The following is a 27,516-nucleotide window of genomic DNA, read 5'->3' on the forward strand; positions in this document are numbered from 1 at the left end:
GCACCCACAAATCAAAAACTTCCTACGAAAAGAAACAAGGACATATCCACGACCACCATGACAGTCACGGCTAAAGGACCTGCTGGACGTGGACATCTTGGGAAAAGGGATCTGTAGTGACATGTACGGATGACTGCTAAGGGAGGGGGGGACAATACCCTAACTGGACAAGACAAGGGAGAAGTGGGAGGAAGACTTGGGGTTTGAAATAGGGTGGGGACTCTGGAGCTAAGCACTGCACAGGGTCAACTCCACCTCCACATGCACAAGGCTAAGCCTAATGCAGCTAAAAGTGGTACACAGAGCCCATTTCACCAGAACCCGAATGAGTAGGTTCTTCCTGGAGGTGGAGGACAGGTGTGAACGGTGCCAAGGTGGCCCAGCCAACCACGCCCACATGTTCTGGTCTTGCTTCCTTGCAGTGTTTGCTGTGGTGATTGTGGTCTCCTGCATTATGCTCTCCACCGGTATTCCCTTTGCTTTTCTTCCTTTTGGTTCAGGTTGTTGTTGCTCCTGTCCCACCACCTTGTGTCTCCTGGTTCCTTTGTTGGGCATGGCTTAGTTCTTTGTTCCCCTGACCACCCCCCCATCCCCACCCCCTTCCTTACTGTGTTGTGGCGACCCACTCCTGATCTTTGACTTCCTAGTTGTTGGCTACAAACAGGTCTTGGAACAACTGAGTGAATGGTTCCCACGTTTTGTGGAAGCCTTCTTCCGGCCTTCAGATGGCAAATTTAATTTTCTGCATTTGGAGAAATTCCGACAGGTCGGACAGTCAGTCTACCGCTTTGGGCCCATGTGCGGCCCATTCCCAACCAGTGCATACACAGTTCGGACTACCAACATAAAACAACCTGAACCGCACATGTGCGGTCCATTCCCAGCCGCTGCATGCTGAGGAAGGCTGAGGTTCATCGAGACTTGCAAATGTCGACCACTGAGCTGAAAACGAAGACTAGATTTAATCTATTTACATTAATGTCTAATCATTTTGAATCTTAATTTGCGGCACACTTGTGGGTCTTCATTTTTTTTTTATATAAATATTTTATTGAAAATTTTTGGTCAACCAACACAGTACATTGTGCATCCTTTACACAATATTATAACAACACAAATAACAATGACCTATTTTACAAACAAAAAAAAATGAATAAATAATAAATAACAAAAATGAAAACTAACCCTAATTGGCAACTGCCTTATCACAAGTAACACTCTCCAAAAATATAATTTAACAGTCCAATATATAATTATCTGTAGCAACGACCTATACATATTATACAGTATATATTAACAACCCTGAGAGTCCTTCTGGTTCCTCCTCCCCCCGCCCCCCACCCCCGATCCTGGGCTGCTGCTGCTGCCTTCTTTTTTCCATTCCATCTATCTTTCTGCGAGGTATTCGACGAACGGTTGCCACCGCCTGGTGAACTCTTGAGCCGACCCCCTTAGAACGAACTTAATTCGCTCGAGCTTTATAAACCCTGCCATGTCATTTATCCAGATCTCCACCCCCGGGGGCTTGGCTTCTTTCCACATTAACAATATCCTGCGCCGGGCTACTAGGGACGCAAAGGCCAAAACATCGGCCTCTCTCGCCTCCTGCACTCCCGGCTCTTGTGCAACCCCAAATATAGCCAACCCCCAGCTTGGTTCGACCTGGACCCCCACTACTTTTGAAAGCACCTTTGTCACCCCCATCCAAAACCCCTGTAGTGCCGGGCATGACCAAAACATATGGGTATGATTCGCTGGGCTTCTCGAGCGCCTCGCACACCTCTCCTCCACCCCAAAAAATTTACTGAGCCGTGCTCCAGTCATATGCGCCCTGTGTAATACCTTAAACTGAATCAGGCTTAGCCTGGCACACGAGGACGACGAGTTTACCCTGCTTAGGGCATCTGCCCACAGCCCTCCTCGATCTCCTCCCCCAGCTCTTCTTCCCATTTCCCTTTTAGTTCATCTACCATAGTCTCCCCTTCGTCCCTCATTTCCCTATATATATCTGACACCTTACCATCCCCCACCCATGTCTTTGAGATCACTCTGTCCTGCACCTCTTGTGTCGAAAGCTGCGGGAATTCCCTCACCTGTTGCCTCGCAAAAGCCCTCAGTTGCATATACCTGAATGCATTCCCTTGGGGCAACCCATATTTCTCGGTCAGCGCTCCCAGACTCGCGAACTTCCCATCCACAAACAGATCTTTCACTTGCGTTATTCCTGCTCTTTGCCACATTCCATATCCCCCATCCATTCCCCCCGGGGCAAACCTATGGTTGTTTCTTATCGGGGACCCCCCCAAGGCTCCAGTCTTTCCCCTATGCCGTCTCCACTGTCCCCAAATCTTCAGTGTAGCCACCACCACCGGGCTTGTGGTGTAGTTCCTCAGTGAGAACGGCAATGGGGCTGTCACCATAGCCTGTAGGCTAGTCCCCCTACAGGACGCCCTCTCCAATCTCTTCCACGCCGCTCCCTCCTCCTCTCCCATCCACTTACTCACCATTGAAATATTAGCGGCCCAATAATACTCACTTAGGCTCGGTAGTGCCAGCCCCCCCCTATCCCTGCTACGCTGTAAGAATCCCTTCCTCACTCTCGGGGTCTTCCCGGCCCACACAAAACCCATGATGCTCTTTTCAATCCTTTTAAAAAAAGCCTTCGTGATCACCACCGGGAGGCACTGAAACACAAAGAGGAATCTCGGGAGGACCACCATCTTAACCGCCTGCACCCTCCCTGCCAGTGACAGGGATACCATATCCCATCTCTTGAAATCCTCCTCCATTTGTTCCACCAACCGCGTTAAATTTAACCTATGCAATGTGCCCCAATTCTTGGCTATCTGGATCCCCAGGTAACGAAAGTCCCTTGTTACCTTCCTCAACGGTAGGTCCTCTATTTCTCTACTCTGCTCCCCTGGATGCACCACAAACAACTCGCTTTTCCCTTGTTCAATTTATACCCTGAAAAATCCCCAAACTCCCCAAGTATCCGCATTATTTCTGGCATCCCCTCCGCCGGGTCTGGCACGTATCGTAGCAAATCGTCCGCATACAAAAATACCCGGTGTTCTTCTCCTCCTCTAAGTACTCCCCTCCACTTCTTGGAACCCCTCAACGCTATCGCCAGGGGCTCAATCGCCAGTGCAAACAATAATGGGGACAGAGGGCATCCCTGCCTTGTCCCTCTATGGAGCCGAAAATATGCAGATCCCCGTCCATTCGTGACCACGCTCGCCATCGGGGCCCTATACAACAGCTGCACCCATCTAACATACCCCTCTCCAAAACCAAATCTCCTCAACACCTCCCACAAATAATCCCACTCCACTCTATCAAATGCTTTCTCGGCATCCATCGCCACTACTATCTCCGTTTCCCCCTCTGGTGGGGCCATCATCATTACCCCTAACAGCCTCCGTATATTCGTGTTCAGCTGTCTCCCCTTCACAAATCCAGTTTGGTCCTCGTGGACCACCCCCGGGACACATTCCTCTATTCTCATTGCCATTACCTTGGCCAGGATCTTGGCATCTACATTTAGGAGGGAAATAGGTCTATAGGACCCGCATTGTAGCGGGTCCTTTTCCTTCTTTAAGAGAAGCGATATCGTTGCTTCAGACATAGTCGGGGGGGCAGTTGTCCCCTTTCCTTTGCCTCATTAAAGGTCCTTGTCAATACCGGGGCGAGCAAGTCCACATATTTTCTATAGAATTCGACTGGGAATCCATCCGGTCCCGGGGCCTTTCCCGCCTGCATGCTCCTAATTCCTTTCACCACTTCTTCTACCTCGATCTGTGCTCCCAGTCCCACCCTTTCCTGCTCTTCCACCGTGGGAAATTCCAGCCGATCCAAGAAGCCCATCATTCTCTCCCTCCCATCTGGGGGTTGAGCTTCATATAATTTTTTATAAAATGTCTTGAACACTCCATTCACTCTCTCCGCTCCCCGCTCCATCTCTCCTTCCTCATCCCTCACTCCCCCTATTTCCCTCGCTGCTCCCCTTTTCCTCAATTGGTGTGCCAGCAACCTGCTCGCCTTCTCCCCATATTCGTACTGTACACCCTGTGCCTTCCTCCATTGTGCCTCTGCAGTGCCCGTAGTCAGCAAGTCAAATTCTACATGTAGCCTTTGCCTTTCCCTGTACAGTCCCTCCTCCGGTGCTTCCGCATATTGTCTGTCCACCCTCAAAAGTTCTTGCAGCAACCGCTCCCGTTCCTTACTCTCCTGCTTCCCTTTATGTGCCCTTATTGATATCAGCTCCCCTCTAACCACAGCCTTCAACGCCTCCCAGACCACTCCCACCTGGACCTCCCCATTATCATTGAGTTCCAAGTACTTTTCAATGCACCCCCTCATCCTTAGACACACCCCCTCATCTGCCATTAGTCCCATGTCCATTCTCCAGGGTGGGCGCCCTCCTGTTTCCTCCCCTATCTCCAAGTCTACCCAGTGTGGAGCGTGATCCGAAATGGCTATAGCCGTATACTCCGTTCCCCTCACCTTCGGGATCAACGCCCTTCCCAGCACAAAAAAGTCTATTCGCGAGTAGACTTTATGGACATAGGAGAAAAACGAGAACTCCTTACTCCTAGGTCTGCTAAATCTCCACGGGTCTACACCTCCCATCTGCTCCATAAAATCTTTAAGTACCTTGGCTGCTGCCGGCCTCCTTCCAGTCCTGGACTTCGACCTATCCAGCCCTGGTTCCAACACCGTATTAAAATCTCCCCCCATTATCAGCTTTCCCATCTCTAGGTCCGGAATGCGTCCTAGCATCCGCCTCATAAAATTGGCATCATCCCAGTTCGGGGCATATACGTTTACCAAAACCACCGTCTCCCCCTGTAGTTTGCCACTCACCATCACGTATCTGCCCCCGTTATCCGCCACTATAGTCTTTGCCTCGAACATTACCCGCTTCCCCACTAATATAGCCACCCCCCTGATTTTCGCATCTAGCCCCGAATGGAACACCTGCCCCACCCATCCTTTGCGTAGCCTAACCTGGTCTATCAGTTTCAGGTGCGTTTCCTGTAACATAACCACATCTGCCTTAAGTTTCTTAAGGTGTGCGAGTACCCGTGCCCTCTTTATTGGCCCGTTCAGCCCTCTCACGTTCCACGTGATCAGCCGGGTTGGGGGGCTTCCTACCCCCCGCCCCCCCCCCCCCCCCCTTGTCGATTAGCCATCCCCTTTTTCCAGCTCCTCACCCGGTTCCCACGCAGCTGTATCTCCCCCAGGCGGTGCCCCCCCGCCCATCCCCTCCCATACCAGCTCCCCCCTCTCCCCAGCAGCAGCAACCCAGTAATTCCCCCCCCCCCCCCCCCCCGCTAGATCCCCCGCTAGCGTAATTACTCCCCCCATGTTGCTCCCAGAAGTCAGCAAACTCTGGCCGACCTCGGCTTCCCCCCGTGACCTCGGCTCGCACCGTGCGACGCCCCCTCCTTCCTGCTTCTCTATTCCCGCCATGATTATCATAGCGCGGGAACCAAGCCCGCGCTTCTCCCTTGGCCCCGCCCCCAATGGCCAACGCCCCATCTCCTCCACCTCCCCTCCTCCCCCCATCACCACCTGTGGAAGAGAGAAAAGTTACCACATCGCAGGATTAGTACATAAAACTCCTCTTTCCCCCCTTTTTAACCCCCCTCTTCGCCCCCCACATTCGCCCCACCACTTTGTTCAAACGTTCTTTTTAATAGCCCGCTCATTCCAGTTTTTCTTCCACAATAAAAGTCCACGCTTCATCCGCCGTCTCAAAGTAGTGGTGCCTCCCTCGATATGTGACCCACAGTCTTGCCGGTTGCAGCATTCCAAATTTTATCTTCTTTTTATGAAGCACCGCCATGGCCCGATTAAAGCTCGCCCTCCTTCTCGCCACCTCCGCACTCCAGTCTTGATAAACGCGGATCACCGCGTTCTCCCATTTACTGCTCCGAGTTTTCTTTGCCCATCTAAGGACCATTTCTCTATCCTTAAAACGGAGGAATCTCACCACTATGGCTCTGGGAATTTCTCCTGCTCTCGGTCCTCGCGCCATCACTCGGTATGCTCCCTCCACCTCCAACGGACCCGCCGGGGCCTCCGCTCCCATTAACGAGTGCAGCATCGTGCTCACATATGCCCCGACGTCCGCTCCCTCCGCACCTTCAGGAAGACCAAGAATCCTCAGGTTGTTCCTCCTTGCGTTGTTCTCCAGTGACTCCAACCTTTCCACACATCGTTTCTGATGTGCCTCATGCGTCTCCGTCTTCACCACCAGGCCCTGTATGTCGTCCTCATTCTCGGCTGCCTTTGCCTTCACGACCCGAAGCTCCCGCTCCTGGGTCTTTTGTTCCTCCTTTAGCCCTTCGATCGCCTATAGTATCGGGGCCAACAGCTCTTTCTTCATTTCCTTTTTGAGCTCTTCCACACTGCATTTCAAGAACTCTTGTTGTTCAGGGCCCCATGTTAAACTGCCACCTTCCGACGCCATCTTGGTTTTTGCTTGCCTTCCTTGCCGCTGTTCTAAAGGATCCACTGCAATCCGGCCACTTTCTCCTTTTTTCATCCGTATCCAGGGGGGATTCCCTTCTGGTTTACCGCACAGTGTTTTTAGCCGTCAAAATTGCCGTTGGGGCTCCTATCAAGAGCCCAAAAGTCCGTTTAACCGGGAGCTGCCGAAACGTGCGACTCAGCTGGTCATCGCCGCACCCGGAAGTCCACTTGTGGGTCTTCATGACACACCAAAGTGCCGTGGCACACCAGTTGTGAACCTCTGATCTGAGTCATTGATATTGATTGCAATAGCTCGGACCCAAGCACTGATCCAGGTGGTACCCCATCTGATAAAATAGGCCAACCAACCTAAAACTAATTTGCTGTTTATTCTGCCTGTTAACCAATCCTCAATTCATGTTAATATATCCCTCCAATCCCATGAGCCCTAATATGGTGAAAATTCCTCTCATGTGGAACCTTATTGAATGCTCATTGAAAGTCTAAATGCACTACATCCGCCGGCGCCCTTTTCCTATTCTGTGATTTACGACCTTAAAAGACTTAACAGATCTGACGATCTTGATTCCCCTTTCATGCGTCAATGCTGAGTCTGCCTATCCCCTCTAAAAGTCTAGTGTTCTGGAATATTTAGTGACTATGTAACCCAAGTCTCTCTAATGGCTACTGGATTATTCTATTCTCTCTAATATTAATTCATATATTTTGTTGAAATACTTCACTTGATAGAGACTTTAGCTTTAACTTTTTTTTCTATTGTTCCTGACGCCATCTTAGCCTCTAATGCCTTTAAACATTACCTTTCTGATCTACTGTTCATTTTTACCAACATCACAACTCTGGCATTTCTTGTTATTGCTTTCCCAAATTCTCCCATTGCCGACTCCATTAGTTTAAAGCCCGATCTACTGTACTGCCCTAATTGTTTGATTTTCTAGCATGCTGCTCACAGCACAGTTTAGGTGGAGAACTCCCAACATTGCATTAATCGTGTTTTTATTAAGAAAGTTTGTGTTACCAAGTTGCACTTGTACATAATTTTTTTTTTCTTTTTATAAATTTAGAGTACCCAATTCATTTTTTCCAATTAAGGGGCAATTTAGCATAGCCAATTGGCCTACCCTGCACATCTTTGGGTCGTGGGGGCGAAACCCACGCAAACATGGGGAGAATGTGCAAACTCCACATGGACAGTGAACCAGAGCTGGGATCGAACCTGGGACCTCGGTGCCGTAGGCAGCAATGCTAACCACTGTGCCACCGTGCTGCCCTCACTTGTACATAATTTACTTATTGTATCTGGCGGGTTCATGGAACACTTTTGTTTTATATTTTTCAGATGCAGAATATTCACAGTTGCATTCAGGTCTCTGAAGATTTTGTGTCACCAGAGCACACATTGCAGTCTTTCCACCTAACACAGGAGCTGAGACACCAGTCAAAACATGAGATAAACTATGAGGATAAACTCCAGGTATTGACTTTTTTGATTCCAATCAGTTGGCAAGTTAGTTCCAATTAAAGGTTATTAGAAATATAATTTACTCGAAAAAAGTAAAGTAAATCAAACTTGAGATCAGTTAATGTTCAATTAGTGCATTACTTATTGGATTCTTAGTTTACACTTTCACACATTTAATAACCTCCATTTTATGATACTTCAGCTAAAGCAGTGGTTTAATAGCTGAACCAAGCTGAATCTTGGCATCGGATACCTGAGACATGGAAGAATAAAGCGATTCTGTTTCCTCACCTTCTTTCTTCAATCCCACCCCCCTCCCAAATACATTTTTGTATGCTTTCAGGCACATTACTTCATTTGCAGGTACTTGGTTTCCAACAGTTTTGACCAGTAGAATTCCATGACTAGCCACAGGTATGGCTTGGCAACATTGTTCTAGTCACAAACACTAATTTTAAGAGAAAATACCTCACACACAGTGTAGTAAATGCACTTCACATTTTAGTTTTAAACAATAGAAGGAAGCCATTTGACCATTGTCTCTCTGCTGGTTCTTTGGTACAATTATACATTTAATCCCACAATCACCTTCTCTTTCACCATAATCCTGTAAGATTTCTTCCATCAACTTTTTCCCAATTCTCTTTTGAAAGTTACTATTGAGTCTGCTTCCACCACCCCTTCAGGCAGCACACTGTGGATCTGAACTCTGTTTCAATAAAAATGTTTTTCACATATTGCCTCTGATTCTTTACCAATTACCTTAAATCTGTGTCCTCTGGCTACTGACCTCTCACCACTGGAGCTCCTGGCTGCTTCTACCTCTGCTACTTCTCCCCCCCTCCTCCTGCTCCCTGTATCTCTCCTTCCCCTCATTCCTTCCTCCCCTGCTCCTCATGCTGCTCGCTTCTCGCACCATTCCCTCCTCGCCCTGCTTCCTCAATGCCAACCCCTTTCACTGCTCTTTTGCTATTCTTTGTGTCATTCCCTCACCTTTTCCTATCCTGATCCCTCTCTTGCCTCTCATACCATTCCATCCCTGTTACCCTGCTCTCCTACTCCATGCCTTTCCTCACCGTCCTCTCTCCACCTCCCTCCGCCTTGCTCTATGTCCCCATCCCGCTCTCCTCCCTCGCCTCCCCCCCCTTGCCCTCCCCGCCCCTTTGTGCTCCCACCGACTATCTGCATATGTGCTCACACACTCACTGTGCAATGGATCCTTGTGGATTATCTTCAATTATATCTGCTAAACTGTCCTGAATAAATACATGCACAGATGACATTACTCCCCCACCCCCGCCAGTAAAGCACATGCAAAATGAGTCAATTTACACATTGCCATTCTAAACACTGATATAAGGAGAAAGGTGGGATCAGAAATGTATCTTCATTTCAAGGTTTAAATAATTATTGTTGCTTAGAATTTTGAAATGGATTTTTCTTCTCTTCAAGTAAAACATGCGTGGAACATTCAGTGCTGTGCACCGAGCCACTACAAAGCTCCAAGGTGCTTGGTGTTCTCATTATTAGATGTTTCATTGTACTCTTGTATTGCAGTTAACATTTAATCTGAAATAGAGCACAGGATTACTTATTTATAGAATTCCAGTTGATCATTTTGTGGTTGAGTTCCACTCTCTCTATGGTTCCCTCTCATTTGCCTCCTTTCAAAGTTGAAGAATCTAGGTTTTTTCTCAATATTCATTACTCCCTTGAGGTTAATCTTGTCGTTCTTTGCACAGCTTCCACATTGGGGATCTTTCCTCTGTGCCTCATTATGCACAATGCGTTTTCAGCAGGACAGCCTGCCTCAAGTACTCTGTTGATATGACCGTACAACTCAGCACTGTTTGTTTACATTGTTGCTCTGCACATCTCTTCGATGTTGTGGCTATTTCGGAGACATGGATAGAGCAGGGACAGGAATGGATGTTGCAGGTTCCAGGGTTTAGATATTTCAGTGAGCTCAGGGAAGGTGGTAAAAGAGGGGGAGGGGTGGCATTGTTAGTCAAGGACAGTATTACGGTGGCAGAAAGGGATGTTTGATGAGGACTCGTCTACTGAGGTAGTGTGGGCTGAGGTTAGAAACAGGAAAGGGGGACTTCAGGTTGTGGCTATGCCTCGGTAGGTCGCACGGACGGCAGCTCCCGCCGATAATGGACTTTTAGGCCCTTTCACAGAGCTCCAGCGGCACTTTCACGGCGATTCCCGGTGTGGGAAGGAAACAGTGAGGGTTCCCCAGTGCTGTATGGAGTGGACCAGGAGTGGGGCGATCAAAAAAGCGACTTTGGAGAAGAGAGGAGAACGGGCGCGAAAAAACAAGATGGCGGCTGGCGGGGATCAGGCAGCATGGGCTCAGTGGTCACGGGAGCAGCAGTAGTTTTTGAGAAGCTGCTTGGCGGAGTTAAAGGCGGAGATGTTGGCCCCTATGAAGGCGTCGATTGAGAGGCTGGTGGAGACCCAGAAGATGCAGGGGACGGTGATAAAGGAGGTGCAGCAGAAGGCCTCTGATAACGAGGATGAGATTTGGGGCCTGGCGGTTAGAGTGGAGGCGTCCGAGGCGCTGCACAAAAAATGGCAGGAGAAGCTGGAAGACCTGGAGAATAGGTCAAGGAGGCAGAACCTGCAGATTCTGGGTTTCACTGAAGGCGTGGAGGGGTCGAATGCTGGGGCGTATGTGACCACGATGCTGGGTACGCTGATGGGCACGGCAGCTTTCCCGCGGCCCCTGGAGCTGGATGGGGCACACAGAGTCCTGGCAAGGAGGCCTATGGCGAACGAGCCGCCGAGAGCTATGGTGGTAAGATTCCACCGCTTCACCGATAAGCAGTGTGTCCTGCGATGGGCAAAGAAGGAGTGGAGCAGCAAGTGGGAGAACACCGAGATCCGTATCTATCAGGACTGGAGTGCAGAGCTGGCCAGTGCGGGATTCAACCAGCCAAGGCAGTCCTCCATAGCAAAGGGGTGAAGTTCGGGTTGTTACAACCGGCGAGGCTGTGGGTTACATATCAGAACCGGCACCACTATTTCGATACGCCGGACTTGGCGTGGACTTTTATCAAGAATGAGAAACTGGACTCGAGCTAATGGACTGTAGTATGTTGTGAGGATTGCTGGGGGGGGGGGGGGGGGGGGCGCGGGTGTTATGCTGGGGTTGGCTCCGTGTTCTCTTGTGTTATTGTTGCCCCCTTTGCCCTGGGCCCTCGTGGCTTTGGGCGAGGTCGAAGTTGGGAAGAGCTGCGTCACAGGTGGTGCGGTTGGCCCAGACATGGAGAGCGGTTTATCCGCTCAATGGTGGGGGCAGTACCCGAAGCTAGGGGGTTTGAGAGTATTGTGCCTTGTTTTGTTTTTTTTCTTTCTCTGTACACACGGGGTGTAGGGGGGGGACTCTCTTTACCTCACTTAGGTGGGCGTGGGAGGGGGATTGGAGACTCATAGGGGAAGCCGACAGTGGGATTGGACGTGGAGGCGGGAGCAGCTGGGGTCAGCGTGAGTCAGCTGACTTGCGGGAGTGCAATGGGCGGGGGGGGGGTAGGTTGGTTAAGCGGATGCTTGACTGGGGTGGGGGGGCACTGGGATGCTGCCTTGCTGACTGAAGGAGAATCGATTTTAAAGGGGAGAGTCGGGACCGGCAGCCTCCGGCTGGGGGGGCTGGAGTGTGCGGGTGGCGCGGGTACGTGGCTGGCCTAAAAAAGAAGATGGCTAGTCGGGTGTGGGGGTGGGGGGGGGGGTAATTAGACCCCCGACCAGGCTGATCACGTGGAAAGTGAGAGGCCTGAATGGGCCGGTCAAGTGTATTCGGCCATTGCGATCTCGGACCATGCCCTGGGTGGAGTTGGGGCTGGGGGAGGAGAGAGGCCAACGCCCTCTGTGGAGACTGGATGTGGGACTATTGGCAGATGAGGAGGTCTGTGGGCGGATTCGGCGGTGTATCCAAAGCTATGTGGAGATCAATGATACGGGGGAGGTTTCAGTGAGTGTGGTCTGGGAGGCGCTGAAGGCAGTTATCAGGGGGAGCTAATTTCAGTCAGGGCCCACAGGGAGAAGAGGGACAGGATGGCGAGGGAGAGGTTGGTGAGGGTGATACTTGGGGTGGACAGGAGGTATGCGGAATCCCCCGAGGAGGGGTTGTTAAAGGAGCGCCGGAGTCTGCAGGCGGAGTTTGACCTGCTTACCACGGGGAAGGCTGAGGCTCAGTTGAGGAAGGTACAAGGAGCGGTGTATGAGTATGGGGAGAAGGCAAGCAGGATGCTGGCGCATCAACTGCGGAAGAGAGAGGCGGCCAGGGAGATTGGGGGAATTAGGGATAGGGGAGGGTAACACGGTGCTGAGCTCGGCAAGGATCAACGAGGTCTTCACGGACTTTTATGGCAAATTGTATGAGTCAGAACCTCCGGGGGGGGGGGGGGGGGTGAAGCAATTCCTGGACCAACTGAGGTTCCCTAAGGTGGAGGAGGGGTGGGTAGAGGGATTAGGGTTCCCGATTGAGATGGAGGAATTGGTTAAGGGGTTGGAGGGTATGCAGTCGGGCAAGGCCCCGGGACCGGATGGGTATCCCGTGGAATTTTACAGGAAATTCTCAGAGCTGTTGGGTCCGCTATTGTTGAGAACTTTTAACGAGGGTAAGGAAAAGGGAACCCTTCCCCCGACGGTATCGCAGGCTCTGATCTCGCTCATCCTTAAGCGAGATAAGGACCCGTTGCAATGTGGCTCCTATAGGCCGATTTCGCTCCTTAATGTAGATGCCAAACTGTTGGCCAAGATCTTGGTCACTAGGATTGAGGACTGTGTTCCGGGAGTGATCAATGAGGATCAGACGGGGTTTGTGAAGGGCAGGCAGTTGAACACAAATGTGCGGAGGCTCCTGAATGTGACCATGATGCCCTCGGAAGGGGGGGATGCAGAAGTGGTGGCGGCAATGGACGCGGAGAAAGCCTTCGATTGTGTGGAGTGGGAGTACCTGTGGGAAGTGTTAGGCAGATTTCGGTGTGGAGAGGAATTTATAGGGTGGGTTAAATTGTTGTATCAGGCCCCGGTAGCGAGTGTGTCGACGAACCGGCTGCGGTCGGAGTACTTTAGGTTACATCCAGGAATGAGGCAGGGGTGCCCCCTGTCCCCCCTGCTGTTTGCCCTGGCAATCGAGCCGCTGGCCATGACTTTGAGGGAGTCCAGAAACTGGAGGGGGCTGGTTCGGGGGGGAGGAGCATCGGGTTTCACTGTATGCAGATGACCTGCTCCTGTACATTGCGAATCCGGTGGAGGGGATGGGGGAGGTCATGCAGATCCTTAGAGATTTCGGGGACTTTTCGGGGTATAAGCTGAATGTTGGAAAAAGCGAGCTTTTTGTGATACATGCGAGGGGCCAGGAAAAGAGACTGGGAGAGCAACCACTTAAGATGGTGGAGAGGAGCTTTCGCTACTTGGGCATTCAGGTGGCTAAGAGTTGGGATGCCCTGCACAAGCTCAATTTAGTGTGGCTGGTGGATCAGATGGAGGAGGACTTTAAGAAGTGGGACATGCTGCCGCTTTCCCTGGCGGTCAGGTGCAGTCCGTGAAGATGACGGTCCTCCCCAGGTTCTTGTTCGTTTTCCAGTGCCTTCCCATCCTCATCCCCAAGTCCTTTTTCAAGCGGGTAAACCGGATTATTACAGGATTTGTGTGGGCAAACAAGACCCCTCGTGTTAAGAGACTTCGTAGAGCGCAGTCGGGGTGGGGGTGGGCTGACGCTGCCGAATATTTGCAGCTATTACTGGGCAGCAAATGTATCCATGATTCGGAAGTGGGTAGTAGAGAAAGGGGGGGGGCGGTTGGAGGTGGCGTCTTGCAGGGATACTAGCCTGGGGTCATTGATAACGGCTCCGCTGCCGCTCCCGCCGACATGGTACACCACGAGCCGGGTGGTGGCGGCGACATTGAGGATCTGGGTTCAATTTAACCCATTGATGGCACGGGGGGAGGCGAGGGCTTCAGTCTGGACCCCGATACGGAACAATCTCAGGTTTGTTCCAGGTAGAATAGATGGTGGGTTCCTAAGCTGGCACAGAGCAGGTATCAAAAGGATGGGGGACTTGTTTATTGATGGGACTTTTGCTAGTCTGAGGGCACTGGAGGAGAATTTGGGTTGCCCCCACGGAATACCTTTAGGTACATGCAGGTTCGGGCATTCGTGAAAAAGCAGGTGGGGGAATTTCCATTGTTACCTGCCTGGAGGATACAGGACAGGGTGGTCTCGAGCATGTAATGGCAAGGTATTGGACATATACCAGGAGCTGCAAGAGGCGGAGGAGGCCTCGGTGGAAGAGCTGAAGGGCAAGTGGGAGGAGGATCTGGGTGAGGAGCTAGATGAGGGCCTGTGGGCTGACGCCCTGGGCAGGGTCAATTACTCCTCATCTTGCGCCAGGCTTAGCCTGATTCAGTTTAAGGTGGTGCACCGGGCACATATGACAGTGGCGAGAATGAGTAAGTTCTTTGGGGTGGAGGACAGGTGTGTGTGAGATGTTCAGGGGGCCCAGTAAACCATGTCCATATGTTTTGGGCATGCCCAGCACTTACAGAATTTTGGAAAGGCTTTGCAAAGGCTATGTCCACGGTCTTGGACACTCGGGTAAAACCGAGCTGGGGGATAGCGATATTTGGGGTGTATTTGTAAAGGGCAGATACCCCACCTTGTTTTGCTAATTTGTTAAGTTGTTTTCTTAATTATTACTATGCTTTTTGTTGTTTTCTTTTTGTCGTGATTTGTAAAAACTATTGAAAAAGTTTGAATAAAAACAAATTTTAAAAATTAAAAAAAAAGAAACAGGAAAGGAGAGGTCACCCTGTTGGGAGTTTTCTATAGGCCTCCGAAAAGTTCCAGAGGCCTATAGAAATGTAGAGAAATGTAGAGGAAAGAATTGCAAAGATGATTCTGGATAGGAGCGAAAGTAACAGTGTAGGACTTTAACTTTCCAAATATTGACTGGAAACGCTATAGTTCAAATACTTTAGATGGGTCCGTTTTGTCCAATGTGTGCAGGAGCGTTTCCTGACACAGTATGTAGATAGGCCAACAAGAGGCGAGGCCACATTGGATTTGGTACTGGGTAATGAACCAGGACAGGTGTTAGATTTGGAGGTAGGTGAGCACTTTGGTGATAGTGACCACAATTCGGTTACGTTTACTTTAGCGATGGAAAGGGATAGGTATATACCGCAGGGCAAGAGTTATAGCTGGGGGAAAGGCAATTATGATGCGATGAGGCAAGACTTAGGATGCATAGGATGGGGAAGGAAACTGCAGGGGATGGGCACAATTGAAATGTGGAGCTTGTTCAAGGAACAGCTACTGCGTGTCCTTGATAAGTATGTACTTGTCAGGCAGGGAGGAAGTGGTCGAGCGAGGGAACCATGGTTTACTAAAGTAGTTGAATCACTTGTCAAGAGGAAGAAGGAGGCTTGTGTAAAGATGAGGCGTGAAGGTTCAGTTAGGGTGCTCGAGAGTTACAAGTTAGCTAGGAAGGACCTAAAGAGAGAGCTAAGAAGAGCCAGGAGGGGACATGAGAAGTCTTTGGCAGGTAGGATCAAGGATAACTCTAAAGCTTTCTATAGGTATGTCAGGAATAAAAGAATGACTAGGGTAAGAGTAGGGCCAGTCAAGGACAGTAGTGGGAAGTTGTGGTGGAGTCTGAGGAGATAGGAGAGGTGCTAAATGAATATTTTTTGTCAGTATTCACACAGGAAAAAGACAATGTTGTCGAGGAGAACACTGAGATACAGGCTACTAGACTAGAAGGGCTTGAGGTTCATAAGGAGGAGGTGTTAGCAATTCTTGAAAGTGTGAAAATAGACAAGTCCCCTGGGCCGGATGGGATTTATCCTAGGAGTCTCTGGGAAGCTAGGGAGGAGATTGCTGAGCCTTTGGCTTTGATCTTTATGTCGTCATTGTCTACAGGAATAGTGCCAGAAGACTGGAGGATAGCAAATATTGTCCCCTTGTTCAAGAAGGGGAGTAGAGACAACGCCGGTAACTATAGACCATTGAGCCTTACTTCTGTTGTTGGCAAAGTCTTGGAAAGGTTTATAAGAGATAGGATTTATAATCATCTAGAAAGGAATAATTTGATTAGGGATAGTCAACACGGTTTTGTGAAGGTGACCAAACAGGTGGACAAGGGTAAAGCAGCTGATGTGGTGTATATGGATTTCAGTAAAGCGTTTGATAAGGTTCCCCACAGTAGGTTATTGCAGAAAATATGGAGGCATGGGATTCAGGGTGATTTAGCAGTTTGGATCAGAAATTGGATAGCTGTAAGAAGGTTGGTGGTTGATGGGAAATGATCAGCCTGGAGTTCAGTTACTAGTGGTGTACCACAAGGATCTGTTTTGGGGCCACTGCTGTTTGTCATTTTTATAAATGGCCTGGAGGGGGGCGTAGAAGGATGGGTGAGTAAATTTGCAGATGACACTAAAGTCGGTGGAGTTGTGGACAGTGCGGAAGAATGTTGCAGGTTACAGAGGGACATAGATAAGCTGCAGAGCTGGGCTGAGAGGTGGCAAATGGAGTTTAATGAAGAAAAGTGTGAAGTGATTCAATTTGGAAGGAGTAACAGGAATACAGAGTACTGGGCTAATGGTAAGATTCTTGGTAGTGTGGATGAGCAGGGATCTCGGTGTCCATGTGCATAGATCCCTGAAAGTTGCCACCCAGGTTGAGACGGTTGTTAAGAAGGCGTACGGTGTGTTAGCTTTTATTGGTAGAGGGATTGCGTTTCGGAGCCATGAGGTCATGTTGCAGCTGTACAAAACTCTGGTGCGGCCGCATTTGGAGTATTGCGTGCAATTCTGGTCGCCGTATTATAGGAAGGATGTGGAAGCATTGGAAAAGGGTGCAGAGGAGATTTACCAGAATGTTGCCTGGTATGGAGGGAAGATCTTATGAGGAAAGGCTGAGGGACTTGAGGCTGTTTTCGTTAGAGAGAAGAAGGTTAAGAGGTGACTTAATTGAGGCATACAAGATGATCAGAGGATTAGATAGGGTGGATAGTGAGAGCCTTTTTCCTCAGATGGTGATGGCTAGCACGAGGGGACATAGCTTTAAATTGAGGGGAGATAGATATAAGACAGATGTCAGAGGTATGTTCTTTACTCAGAGAGTTGTAAGGGTGTGGAATGCCCTGCCTGCAACAGTAGTGGACTCGCCAACAGTAAGGGCATTTAAATGGTCATTGGATAAACATATGGATGATAAGGGAATAGTGTAGGTGGGCTTTAGATTGGTTTCACAGGTCGGCACAACATCGAGGGCCGAAGGGCCTGTACTGCGCTGTAATGTTCTATGTTCTTCCAATATATCTTTCATGTTCTTCCTTCAGATAGTCCAACTCTTTACCCCTCAGACATCACACCGATTATCTGGTCATTTTCACATGGCTACTTGTTGAATGTCAATTGGGTGTCTTGTTTCCTAGGTTACAACAGTGACTGTACTTTCAAAGTACTTCAGTGAAGTAACATTTTGGGATGTCAGGAGGTCCATAAAAGACAAAATACAACAAAGTAATTTTTTAGTGTGTCTCATTTTTTCCCTATGTGTTTAAGACCTTGTTTTTACCTGTATTGAATTTTAACTGTCATGTGCCTTATCCCGTTGGAAATATTACCTAGCTCTTGATTATATTGCTCATTAGTACCGAGGTAAATGTTGACGATTAACTTCCTTTAAATATGTCAGGAATGGAGTCACGCGCTGGTTCATAATACAACATTGCCATCTGTTGGTAGTATAAATGCAACATAATTTCTCATTTTCAGGAAAACAAGTTGATCTACCTACGTACCACTGACTTGCTTTATTGGCTTTTTGGGGGGTATATAAAGGAACTGTTGTAGGGATTCTTGTTGGAGAGACTGGAATACTTTGTCAGTTGTAAAATCGCATTAAGTTGGGATAATGTGCATCGCCCAGAGCATTCACCTCTAAGAGCTTTCATCAGAACCATAAAACTGCAGTTTGTTACCTCATGCTTCAGGCCTTTAAACCTTAAACTGCTGACAAATCTATCACCATGAGCCATATAGTTATTTAATTTTCTGTTCATATACTGTGCTAAAATGCCAACAATGAAGCAAAATAAAATTTATTGGTATAGTACTGATCGTAATATACAAAAACATATATTAAAACTCACCTGACAAACGGTTTCCCCATCTCCTTTTTCAGTAATGATCATAGATTAAACCAGGTTCTTGCTAATCACAGTGTGATACATAGAAGATAGACTTAAATTATAAACTCAAAACCAGTTATTTAGGTCAAACTGTTAATCTGATTTGTGGATTTTTACTTCAGAAATAATGTGTACGTTTTGTTATTTGATATACCTTAGATTTAATTGCACCACATTAATATACTTCTGTGAATCAGTTGCCCTGATCTCCAAATTTTGTAAAGCCCCAAATTTCTAGTAACAGCCGTCTTTTCGAACCTTACCATTATTTACCAGACTTTATTTACTAGAATCACTTCTCTAATGTTTCAATTTCTTTGCAGGTAAAAAATATAATTTACCATTCGGTTAAAGATGCTGTGGGAATTCTGAGAATGCATAAAGAAAAGTTGTCAAATGCACAACAGAATGCTTAATGTTCTCATTGTTTTGTGACTTTACATGATCATTTGTTTAAAAAAACACATCAGCAGTGCCAAGGAAATTTGTAACTGTGGTTACAACAGTGTTGTGGCTCCTGTAATAAATTGGCCAATGCATCAAAATTAATGTAATCATAAAAAACAAAATGTAGCCTCTAATAATATGCAGGAAACTAGCACTGTGCTGTTCCATGTATTATATTTGTACATTTTAAAAATGAAAATGTATTTATTTTTGGACAAAATGTTACAGAATTTTATGCCCATTGAAGATCTAATGTAAACATGAATTTGTACAGTTTTACTTTGCTACAATGGATATTTTTCACTACATTGAGACAGTTACTGTGAGAAGGCAGACGCAACTACCAGCTATGCCTATTTTTTGTTATTGCTGAATCGCACAGCTATCCATGTCATATCTTAAAGTGCTGCCAAATAATGACACATTCTGAAGTTCCTTACAATAAAATGACTGGATGCTTATACTACACACATCAGCTTTTTATTAAGTATTCATTGTAAAATGTAAACATTTACAAAGCTGTAATTTATTCAGTTGTCTTGTTAAATTTGTTATGGTGAACTTTTGCAAGCAAAATGACTTGTTACCAAGAAAGTTGATATTCTATGTAAATAGATATAAATATATACATTCAATTACGTATTTTTTTAAAACATAGCTTGCTTCAGTTTGTTAAAGTACAGGTGTTACATGCTTTGTACATTGAAATTGAAAGGGGTTTTACATTTTCCAATAAAATTGATTTATTAAATATCTGAATTTACATGTTTTGTCTGTTATTGGTGAATTTTTATTTGAATTTGCTCTCTATCATACTGGGTTTTAAGAAATACTTCTAAGAAATTATTAGATTAATTTCTTTAAGGATCTGTTTATTCTTATGCAATTACTGAATTCTGAACAGATCTTCAGCAGTTTTATGGCTTTTATATTGAACATTTTAATATTTATAGATACATACCAAGAAATGCTTTCCGTATTTATAGATGTACACCTTTGCATTTTGGATTGCAATAGATCTTGCAGCCTCATGTTGTTTATGAAGCCTAGCTTCGCGATTGCAATCACTATTTTACCTTAAAACTTGAAAGAGGAGACAAATTAACTTTAAGATGGATGCAAATGTTTTTAAAATGCAAATGATATTGTGGGAAAGTGACGAACCGTTGCCTGCAATCACGTCAGCCACATGAAGACATTGACACAGTGAGTGCTAAAGCACATATTTCAGCTTTACCTCTGACGGATGTCATTGGTCTTTAGTGAACATGTAGCAGTGAAGCTGCCTTTTTCATTTGGTCAGTGCTGTGTTGCCTTATGTGGGTTCAAAAAATTTGATAAAAAGTGCTTTCATTGCTGATATTAATTGAAAGATAACAAATGTTAACTCACTGTTCAAAAAAGGATGGTGAGAAAAAACAGCAAATTATGGGCCAGCATTGGGGACGTAGTAACAGCACTAGGAGGATTAGGCAAAGTCAATAAAAGATTTTTAAAATATTCATTTGTGGGATATGAGAGTCACAGGCAAGCCAGCATTTGACCATCCCTAAATGCCCTTGAGAAGGTGGTGATGAGCTGCCTTGAACCGTTGAGGTCCATGTGGTGTAGGTGCACCCACACTGCTGTGAGGGAGGGAGTTCCAGGGTTTTGACCCAACGCTAAACCTGCTGGAATTTGTCAGGATTCTTCTGAACTGTTGCAACGTGGATAGTAGGTAAGTGCAGCAGCAACTTGTTTTTAACATAGCAAAACACTCCAGGAATCTGCTAATCTCCTGTCGGGGAACTCTGCAAACTTTCTCCTTCAGTGAAAGTTTGACATTGTCAAATTGGACACAGCTTTTCAGGACAATGTCGATTGATATCTAAATATCCTTCCAGTCTCATAGAGCTACACTTAAAATGGCTGTCAATCAGTATCAATATTGAGGTGGACTTCCGGTTGCGGCTATGTGGAGCTAAGTCGCACATTCGGCGGCTCCCGCAAAAACGGACTTTTGGGCTCTTTTCAGGGCCCCCAATGGCACTTTTTCGATGTTTCCCGGTGTGGGAAGGAGTCTACAACAACTCCCCGTCAGTATATGGCTTCAACTAGGAGCGGGGCGACAGAAAAGGTGGTGGTGGACCCGAAGAAGGTGCGAGGGAAGAAGGACAAAATGGCGGCGGACGGAGACCAGGCAGCGTGGATGCAGTGGGCGGAAGAGCAGCAGGAGGGTATCCAGCGCTGCTTCAGAGAGATTAAAACGGACCTGCTAGAGCCGATGAAGGCGTCTATTGATAAGCTGCTGGAGACACAGACAGCCCAGGGAGTGCTGATCCGCGAGGCTCGACAAAAGATCTCTGACGATGAGGACGAGATCTTAGGCCTGGCGGTAAAGGTGGAGGCGCACGAGGCGCTCCACAAGAAATGGCAGGAGCGGTTCGAGGAGATGGAGAATCGGTCAAGGCGGAAGAATCTGCGGATTCTGGGCCTCCTGGAGGGCCAGACATGGGGGCCAATGTGGTCACCATATTGAACTCGCTGATGGGAGCGGGGTCCTTCCAGGGAGGGGCCCCTGGAGCTGGAAGGGGCCCATAGAGTGCTGGCAGAGGCCCAAGGCTAACGAGCCTCCGTGGGCAGTGCTGGTGAGGTTCCATCGGTTCGTCGATCGGGAGTGTGTGCTCAGGTGGGCCAAGAAGGAGAGGAGCAGCAGGTGGGAGAACGCGGATATATCAGGACTGGAGTGCGGAGGTGGCGAAGAGGGCGGCAGGGTACAATCGAGCGAAGGCGGTGCTGCACAGGAAGGGGAAGAATTTTGGCATGTTGCAGCCGGCGCGACTGGGTTACCTACAAGGACCGGCAGCATTACTTTGAGTCTCCGGAGGAAGCGTGGGCCTTTATTCAGGCCGAGAAGTTGGACACAGATTGAGGTTCGGGACAGGCGATTGGGGACTGAGGTTGATATGCTATGTTTATTTTTATTTCGCGAGGGGGGCCTTTGTATTGCTCCGGGTTTCTTTTTCTTTATTTTTTTCTCTTTTGGTTTGGTGAGGGTGGCTGGGGCGGGTTGGTCACTGTTTTGGTTGGGTTGGTTGGGGGGGGATCTTGGAGGTGAGATGGGGCCCCGCGGGGGAGGCCCGAGTCAGGGGTGAGGGGACTGGGCCTGTAAAAGGAGCTGCGTCAGAGGTGGCGGGGCCTGATAGGTTGACAGCGCGGGCTTTTTCCCGTGCTGAAGACTGGAGGGGGCGGGGCCGGGAAGCGAGGGTTGTTTCCCGCGCTAAGAACGGAAGGGGGAGGAGGAGAGCCGATGGATGGGGACGGGAGAGGAATGTGTGCCACACAATGGGAGGAGTCGAAGGCGAGGCGGGAGTGGCCGGGTTCAGCAGGAGTCAGCTGACTTGCGGAAGTGCACTGGGGGAAGTAAATCAGCTAGGATGGGTCCTAGCCGGGGGGTGGTGGGGGAATCGAGTTGCTGCTGCTATGGTCAAGGAGGAGCTGGAGCAAGGGGGGGGGTCGAGACGGGGGTATGTCGCTGTGGGGAACGGGCCGGGTGTGGGGTGCAGGCACGTGGCTGGCCGAGGAGGGGTCATGGCTAGTCGGCGGTGGAGGGGGGCGGGTAGCCCTCTGATCCAGCTGATAACCTGGAATGTAAGGGGACTGAATGGGCCGGTTAAGCGGGCCTGCGTGTTCGCGCACCTGAAGGGGCTCAAGGCGGATGGGGCTATGCTTCAGGAGACTCACCTGAAGGTGGCAGACCAGGTAAGATTGAGGAAAGGGTGGGTAGGTCAGGTGTTTCACTCGGGGCTGGATGCCAAAAATCGAGGGGTGGCGATCTTGGTGGGAAACAAGGTGTCGTTTGAGGCGTCGAGCATTGTGGCAGACAATGGCGGTAGGTACATAATGGTAAGTGGTAAGTTGCAGAGAGAGAGGGTAGTACTGGTCAATGTGTATGCCCCGAACTGAGACGATGCGGGTTTTATGCGGCGTATGTTGGGTCGGATCCCAGACTTGGAAGTGGGGGGACTGATCATGGGGCAGATTTTAACACGGTGCTGGATCCGGCACTGGATCGCTCCAGGTCTAGGACGGGTAGGAAGCCGGCGGCGGCTAGAGGGGGTTTATGGACCAGATGGGAGGGGTGGACCCTTGGAGATTTGCAAGGCCCGGGACTAGGAAATTTCCATTCTTCTCATGTCCATAAGGTTTATTCCCGAATTGACTTTTTCATTTTGAGTAGGGCGCTGATAGCGAGAGTGGAGGATACTGAGTATTCGGCAATAGCCATTTCGGACCACGCCCGCATTGGGTAGACTTGGAGATGGGGGAGGGGAGGGACCAGCGCCCGCTGTGGCGCTTGGAGGTGGGGCTTTTGGCGGACGAGGAGGTGAGCGAGCGGGTCCGAGGAAGTATAGAGAGGTACCTGGAGACCAACGACAACGGGGAGGTCCGAGTGGGGATGGTATGGGAGGCACTGAAGGCGGTGGTGAGGGGAGAGCTGATCTCCATTAGGGCCCACAAGGAGCAGAGGGAGTGGGGGGAGAGGGAGAGGCTGGTGGGGGAGATGGTGAGGGTAGACAGGAGGTATGCGGAGGAGTCCGAGGAAGGATTGTTGAGGAAGAGACGTAGCCTCCAGGCCGAATTCGACCTGGTGACCACCAGGAAGGCGGAGGTGCAGTGGAGGAAGGCCCAGGGGGCTATTTACGAGTATGGGGAAAGGGCAAGCCGGATGCTGGCGCATCATCTTCGGAAGCGGGATGCAGCTAGGGAGATCGGGGCAGTTGACAGGGGAGGGAGTGTGGTGCGGAGTGGAGTTGGCATCAATGGGGTCTTCAGGGACTTCTACAAGGAATTATACTGATCCGAGCCCCCACGGGAGGAGGGTGCGATGGGCCGCTTCCTGGACCAATTGAGGTTTCCAAAGGTGGAAGAGGGACTGGTGGCGGGATTGGGGGCCCCGATTGGGCTGGAGGAGCTGATCAAAGGGATAGGAAACATGCAGGCGGGGAAGGCACTGGGGCCGGACGGTTTCCCGGTCGAATTCTATAAAAAGTATATGGACCTGTTGGGCCCGCTGTTAGTTAGGACCTTCAATGAGGCAAGGGAGGGGGGGGGGGGCTTTGCCCCCGACGATGTCCTGGGCACTGATCTCCTTGATCCTGAAGCGGGACAAGGATCCCCTGCAGTGTGGGTCTTACAGGCCGATTTCGTTGCTAAACGTAGATGCCAAGGTGCTGGCGAAGGTCTTAGCCACGAGGATTGAGGATTGTGTGCCGCAGATCATCCACGAAGACCAGACGGGATTTGTGAAAGGGAGGCAGTTGAACGCGAATGTGCGGAGGCTTTTGAATGTTATCATGATGCCGGCGAGGGAGGGGGAGATGGAGATACTGGTGGCGATGGACGCTGAGAAAGCCTTCGATAGGGTAGAGTGGGGGTACCTGTGGGAGGTGCTGAAGAGGTTTGGGTTTGGGGAGGGGTTTGTCAGGTGGGTTAGGCTGTTGTATGAGGTCCCGATGGCAATTATGGCCTCAAACAGGAGGAGGTCCGAGTACTTTCGGTTGCACCGAGGGACGAGGCAGGGGTGTCCCCTGTCCCCCCTGCTCTTCGCACTGGCGATTGAACCCCTGGCTATGGCACTGAGGGAGTTGAGGAACTGGAGGGGGTTGGTGCGGGGTGGGGAGGAGCATAGGGTGTCGCTCTCTGCGGACGACTTGCTGCTATATGTGGCGGACGCGGTGGGGGGAATGCCGGAGGTAATGAGGATCCTTAGGGAATTCGGGGATTTTTCGGGGTACAAGCTCAACATGGGGAAGAGCGAGCTGTTCGTGGTTCACCCAGGGGACCAGGAGAGGGGGATTGGCGAGCTCCCACTAAAAAGGGCGGAGAGGAGCTTCAGGTATTTGGGGATCCAGGTGGCCAGGAGCTGGGGTGCCCTATATAAGCTTAATTTCACAAGGCTGGTGGAGCAAATGGAGGAGGAGTTCAAGAGGTGGGACGCGTTGCCGCTGTCCTTGGCGGGTAGGGTGCAGTCAGTCAAAATGACGGTGCTCCCAAGGTTTTTGTTCCTGTTCCAGTGCCTCCCCGTGTTTATCCTGAAGGCATTCTTTAGGAGGGTCAACAGGAGTATAATGGGGTTTGTGTGGGCGCGAGGGACTCCGAGGGTGAGCAGGGTGTTCCTGGAGCGGAGTAGAGATAGGGGGGGCTGGCGCTGCCCAACCTCTGTGGGTACTACTGGGCCGCCAATGCGACAATGGTGCGCAAGTGGGTGATGGAGGGGGAAGGGCTGCATGGAAGAGGCTGGAGACGGCGTCTTGTGTGGGTACGAGTCTGGGAACACTGGCAACGGCGGCGCTGCCATTCCCTCTAAGGAGGTATACCACGAGCCCAGTGGTGGCAGCTGCCCTCAAAATCTGGGGGCAGTGGAGGCAGCACAGGGAGGGAAGCTGGGGCCTCGGTATGGACCCCAATATGGGGGAACCACCGGTTCATCCCAGGGAGAACAGATGGAGGGTTTTCGGGGTGGCACAGGGCAGGGATACGAAGGTTGGGGGACCTGCTTGTGGACAGGAAGTTCGTGAGCCTGGGTGAGCTGGAGGAGAAGTACGGGCTCCGCCCCGGGGAACACCTTCAGGTACTTACAGGTAAGGGCGTTTGCCAGGCGGCAAGTGGTGGAATTCCCACGGCAGCTGCCACACACAGTACAGGACAGGGTGCTCTCGGGAGGGGTGGGTGGGAGTGGGGAAGATCTCGGAAACTTACCAGGTGATGCAGGAGGAGGAGGAGGCGGAGACCTCGGTGGTGGAGGCGAAAGGTAAGTGGGAGGAGCAGTTGGGAGAGGAGATTGAGGAAGGGACGTGGGCAGATGCCCTAGGGAGGGTGAACTCTTCCTCATACAGTTTAAGGTGCTGCACAGGGCACACATGATGAGCTGTTTTTTTGGGGGTGAGGACAGGTGTGTTAGGTGCTCAGGGAGCCCAGCAAATCACACCCATATGTTCTGGGCGTTCCCAGCGCTGGAGGAATTTTGGAAGGGCGTAGCAAGGACGGTGTCGAGGGTGGTAGGATCCAGGGTCAAACCGGGCTGGGGGCTCGCAATATTTGGGGTCGTGGAGGAGCCGGGAGTGCAGGAGGCGAAACAGGCCGGTATTCTGGCTTTTGCGTCTCTGGTAGCCCGGCGAAGGATTCTTCTTCAGTGGAAGGATGCGAGGCCCCCAAGCATGGAATCCTGGATCAACGATATGGCAGGGTTTATTAAGTTGGAGAGGGTGAAATTCGCCTTGAGAGGGTCGGTACAAGGGTTCTTTAGGCGGTGGCAACCGTTCTTAGACTTCCTGGCAGAGCGGTAGACATTGGTCAACGGCAGCAGCAACAAGGGGGGGGGGGGCTCTTTATTATTTTTTGTTTTTGTTATTTACACTGGAGGGTCTGAGGGGATGTATATACTTGTTGTATTAAGTTGGGGTGTTAATGTTAATTTATTATTTATGTACAGGGGGGGGGAGAGGGGGTATGGGGGGTTGTTTTTCTGGACTGTGTCTTGTACTTAACCCTGTTTGGGTTCCTTTTTCATTTTGTTATTGATATTTTATGAAAACCTTTAATAAAAATTATTTTAATTAAAAAATTATCAATATTGAGGTTTAAGGAACCCATGATGTATATTTCATCTGAGTGTTAATGTTGAAAATTTCAACTTAATCATCATTCACACACAAGCCACAGCTTTACAGGTTTTATACCTTGTCACAAAAATTAAGGAGAACTGGAAATACAGAGTAGGGCTCCGTTTGAATACTCTTTAAAAACATTCGGAGAATTGCAAATAGGAGACTAGAAATAGAAATTTCCATGATGCCTGAAAATCTGTTTGTTCTGCTGAGAATCCATCAAGTACACAACTTGAGAATCTTGTCATTTGAGAGCTGGGAGAAGGGGAACAGATGCAAGACCAGTTTTGTGGGCGGCGATTCATTCTGACAGAATTTGATGGAAGAGCGTAAGGCAGCACGGTAACACAGTGGTTAGCACTGTTGCATCACAGCTCCAGGGTCCCAGGTTCGACTCTCGCTTAGGTCACTGTGCGGCGTCTCCCCGTGTCTACCTGGGTTTCCTCCAGTGCTACGGTTTCCTCCCACAAGTCCCAAAAGACGTGCTGTTAGGTAATTTGGACATTCTGAATTCTCTATGTACCCGAACACGTGCCGGAAATGGCGAGTAGGGGCTTTTCACAGTAACTTTATTGCAGTGTTAATGCAAGCCTACTTGTGACAATAAAGATTAAATTATGTTCAACCCTAAATTTCAAAAAATTCCATAATTGGTGCGGCTTGAGGACAGGTGTATCTGGATTTACTATGAGCTAACTCTAAATGGTTGCAACACATTCACGGAGACATTACAGCAGAATACCTGTCAAATTCAACTTTTCCCCAGCAGAGGTCAGTAATGACCCACAGTTATGGGCCAGGGTTTAGGGAACCCCAAAGAGTTCACCTGACCCACGACTTTTAATAGATTGTGGTTATGGGGAGCACAGTCCACTCTACAGGAATGGTGCAAACAGAGCTTTACAGTATTTTAAAATTAAAACAATGTTTATTCTATGAACTCAAGTTAACCTTTTTAAAACATATAGTGACCATCTTAGCAACCATCAATTCAAATACAACCCCCAAAGAATACAACACTAAGTAATCCTTAATAACGTCCCAAACAACATCCAGAAGACAAAAGAAACACCTTTTAACAGAAGCACATTAGGTTTACATTCACTACTGAGAACATTTCTCTGAGGGCAGCACGGTAGCATTGTGGATAGCACAATTGCTTCACAGCTCCAGGGTCCCAGGTTCGATTCCGGCTTGGATCACTGTCTGTGCGGAGTCTGCACATCCCGTGTGTGCGTGGGTTTCCTCCGGT

The 27,516-nt window shown here is 49.3% G+C and overlaps 1 protein-coding gene and 1 long non-coding RNA gene across 7 annotated transcripts in view; one reads left to right on the plus strand and one right to left on the minus strand.

Annotated features, from left to right (window-relative positions):
- Positions 1–19,374, plus strand: part of jmjd1cb (jumonji domain containing 1Cb) — a 592,917-nt gene extending 573,543 nt beyond the window's left edge. For all 6 annotated transcript variants that reach the window (XM_072478811.1, XM_072478812.1, XM_072478817.1 and 3 more), the window contains 2 exons: positions 7,841–7,975; positions 18,492–19,374. In XM_072478811.1, the coding sequence (XP_072334912.1) occupies positions 7,841–7,975; positions 18,492–18,584 (228 nt within the window). In that variant the 3' untranslated portion in view covers positions 18,585–19,374. The remainder of the gene's footprint in view (positions 1–7,840; positions 7,976–18,491) is intronic.
- Positions 1–19,663, minus strand: part of LOC140392983 (uncharacterized) — a 35,221-nt gene extending 15,558 nt beyond the window's left edge. Inside the window, exon 1 of the long non-coding RNA XR_011935462.1 lies at positions 19,577–19,663. This is a non-coding gene — a long non-coding RNA (uncharacterized lncRNA). The remainder of the gene's footprint in view (positions 1–19,576) is intronic.
- Between the last annotated feature and the right edge of the window lie 7,853 nt (positions 19,664–27,516).

This window comes from Scyliorhinus torazame, chromosome 16 (genome assembly GCF_047496885.1).
Source record: "Scyliorhinus torazame isolate Kashiwa2021f chromosome 16, sScyTor2.1, whole genome shotgun sequence".
NCBI classification, from domain to species: domain Eukaryota; kingdom Metazoa; phylum Chordata; class Chondrichthyes; order Carcharhiniformes; family Scyliorhinidae; genus Scyliorhinus; species Scyliorhinus torazame.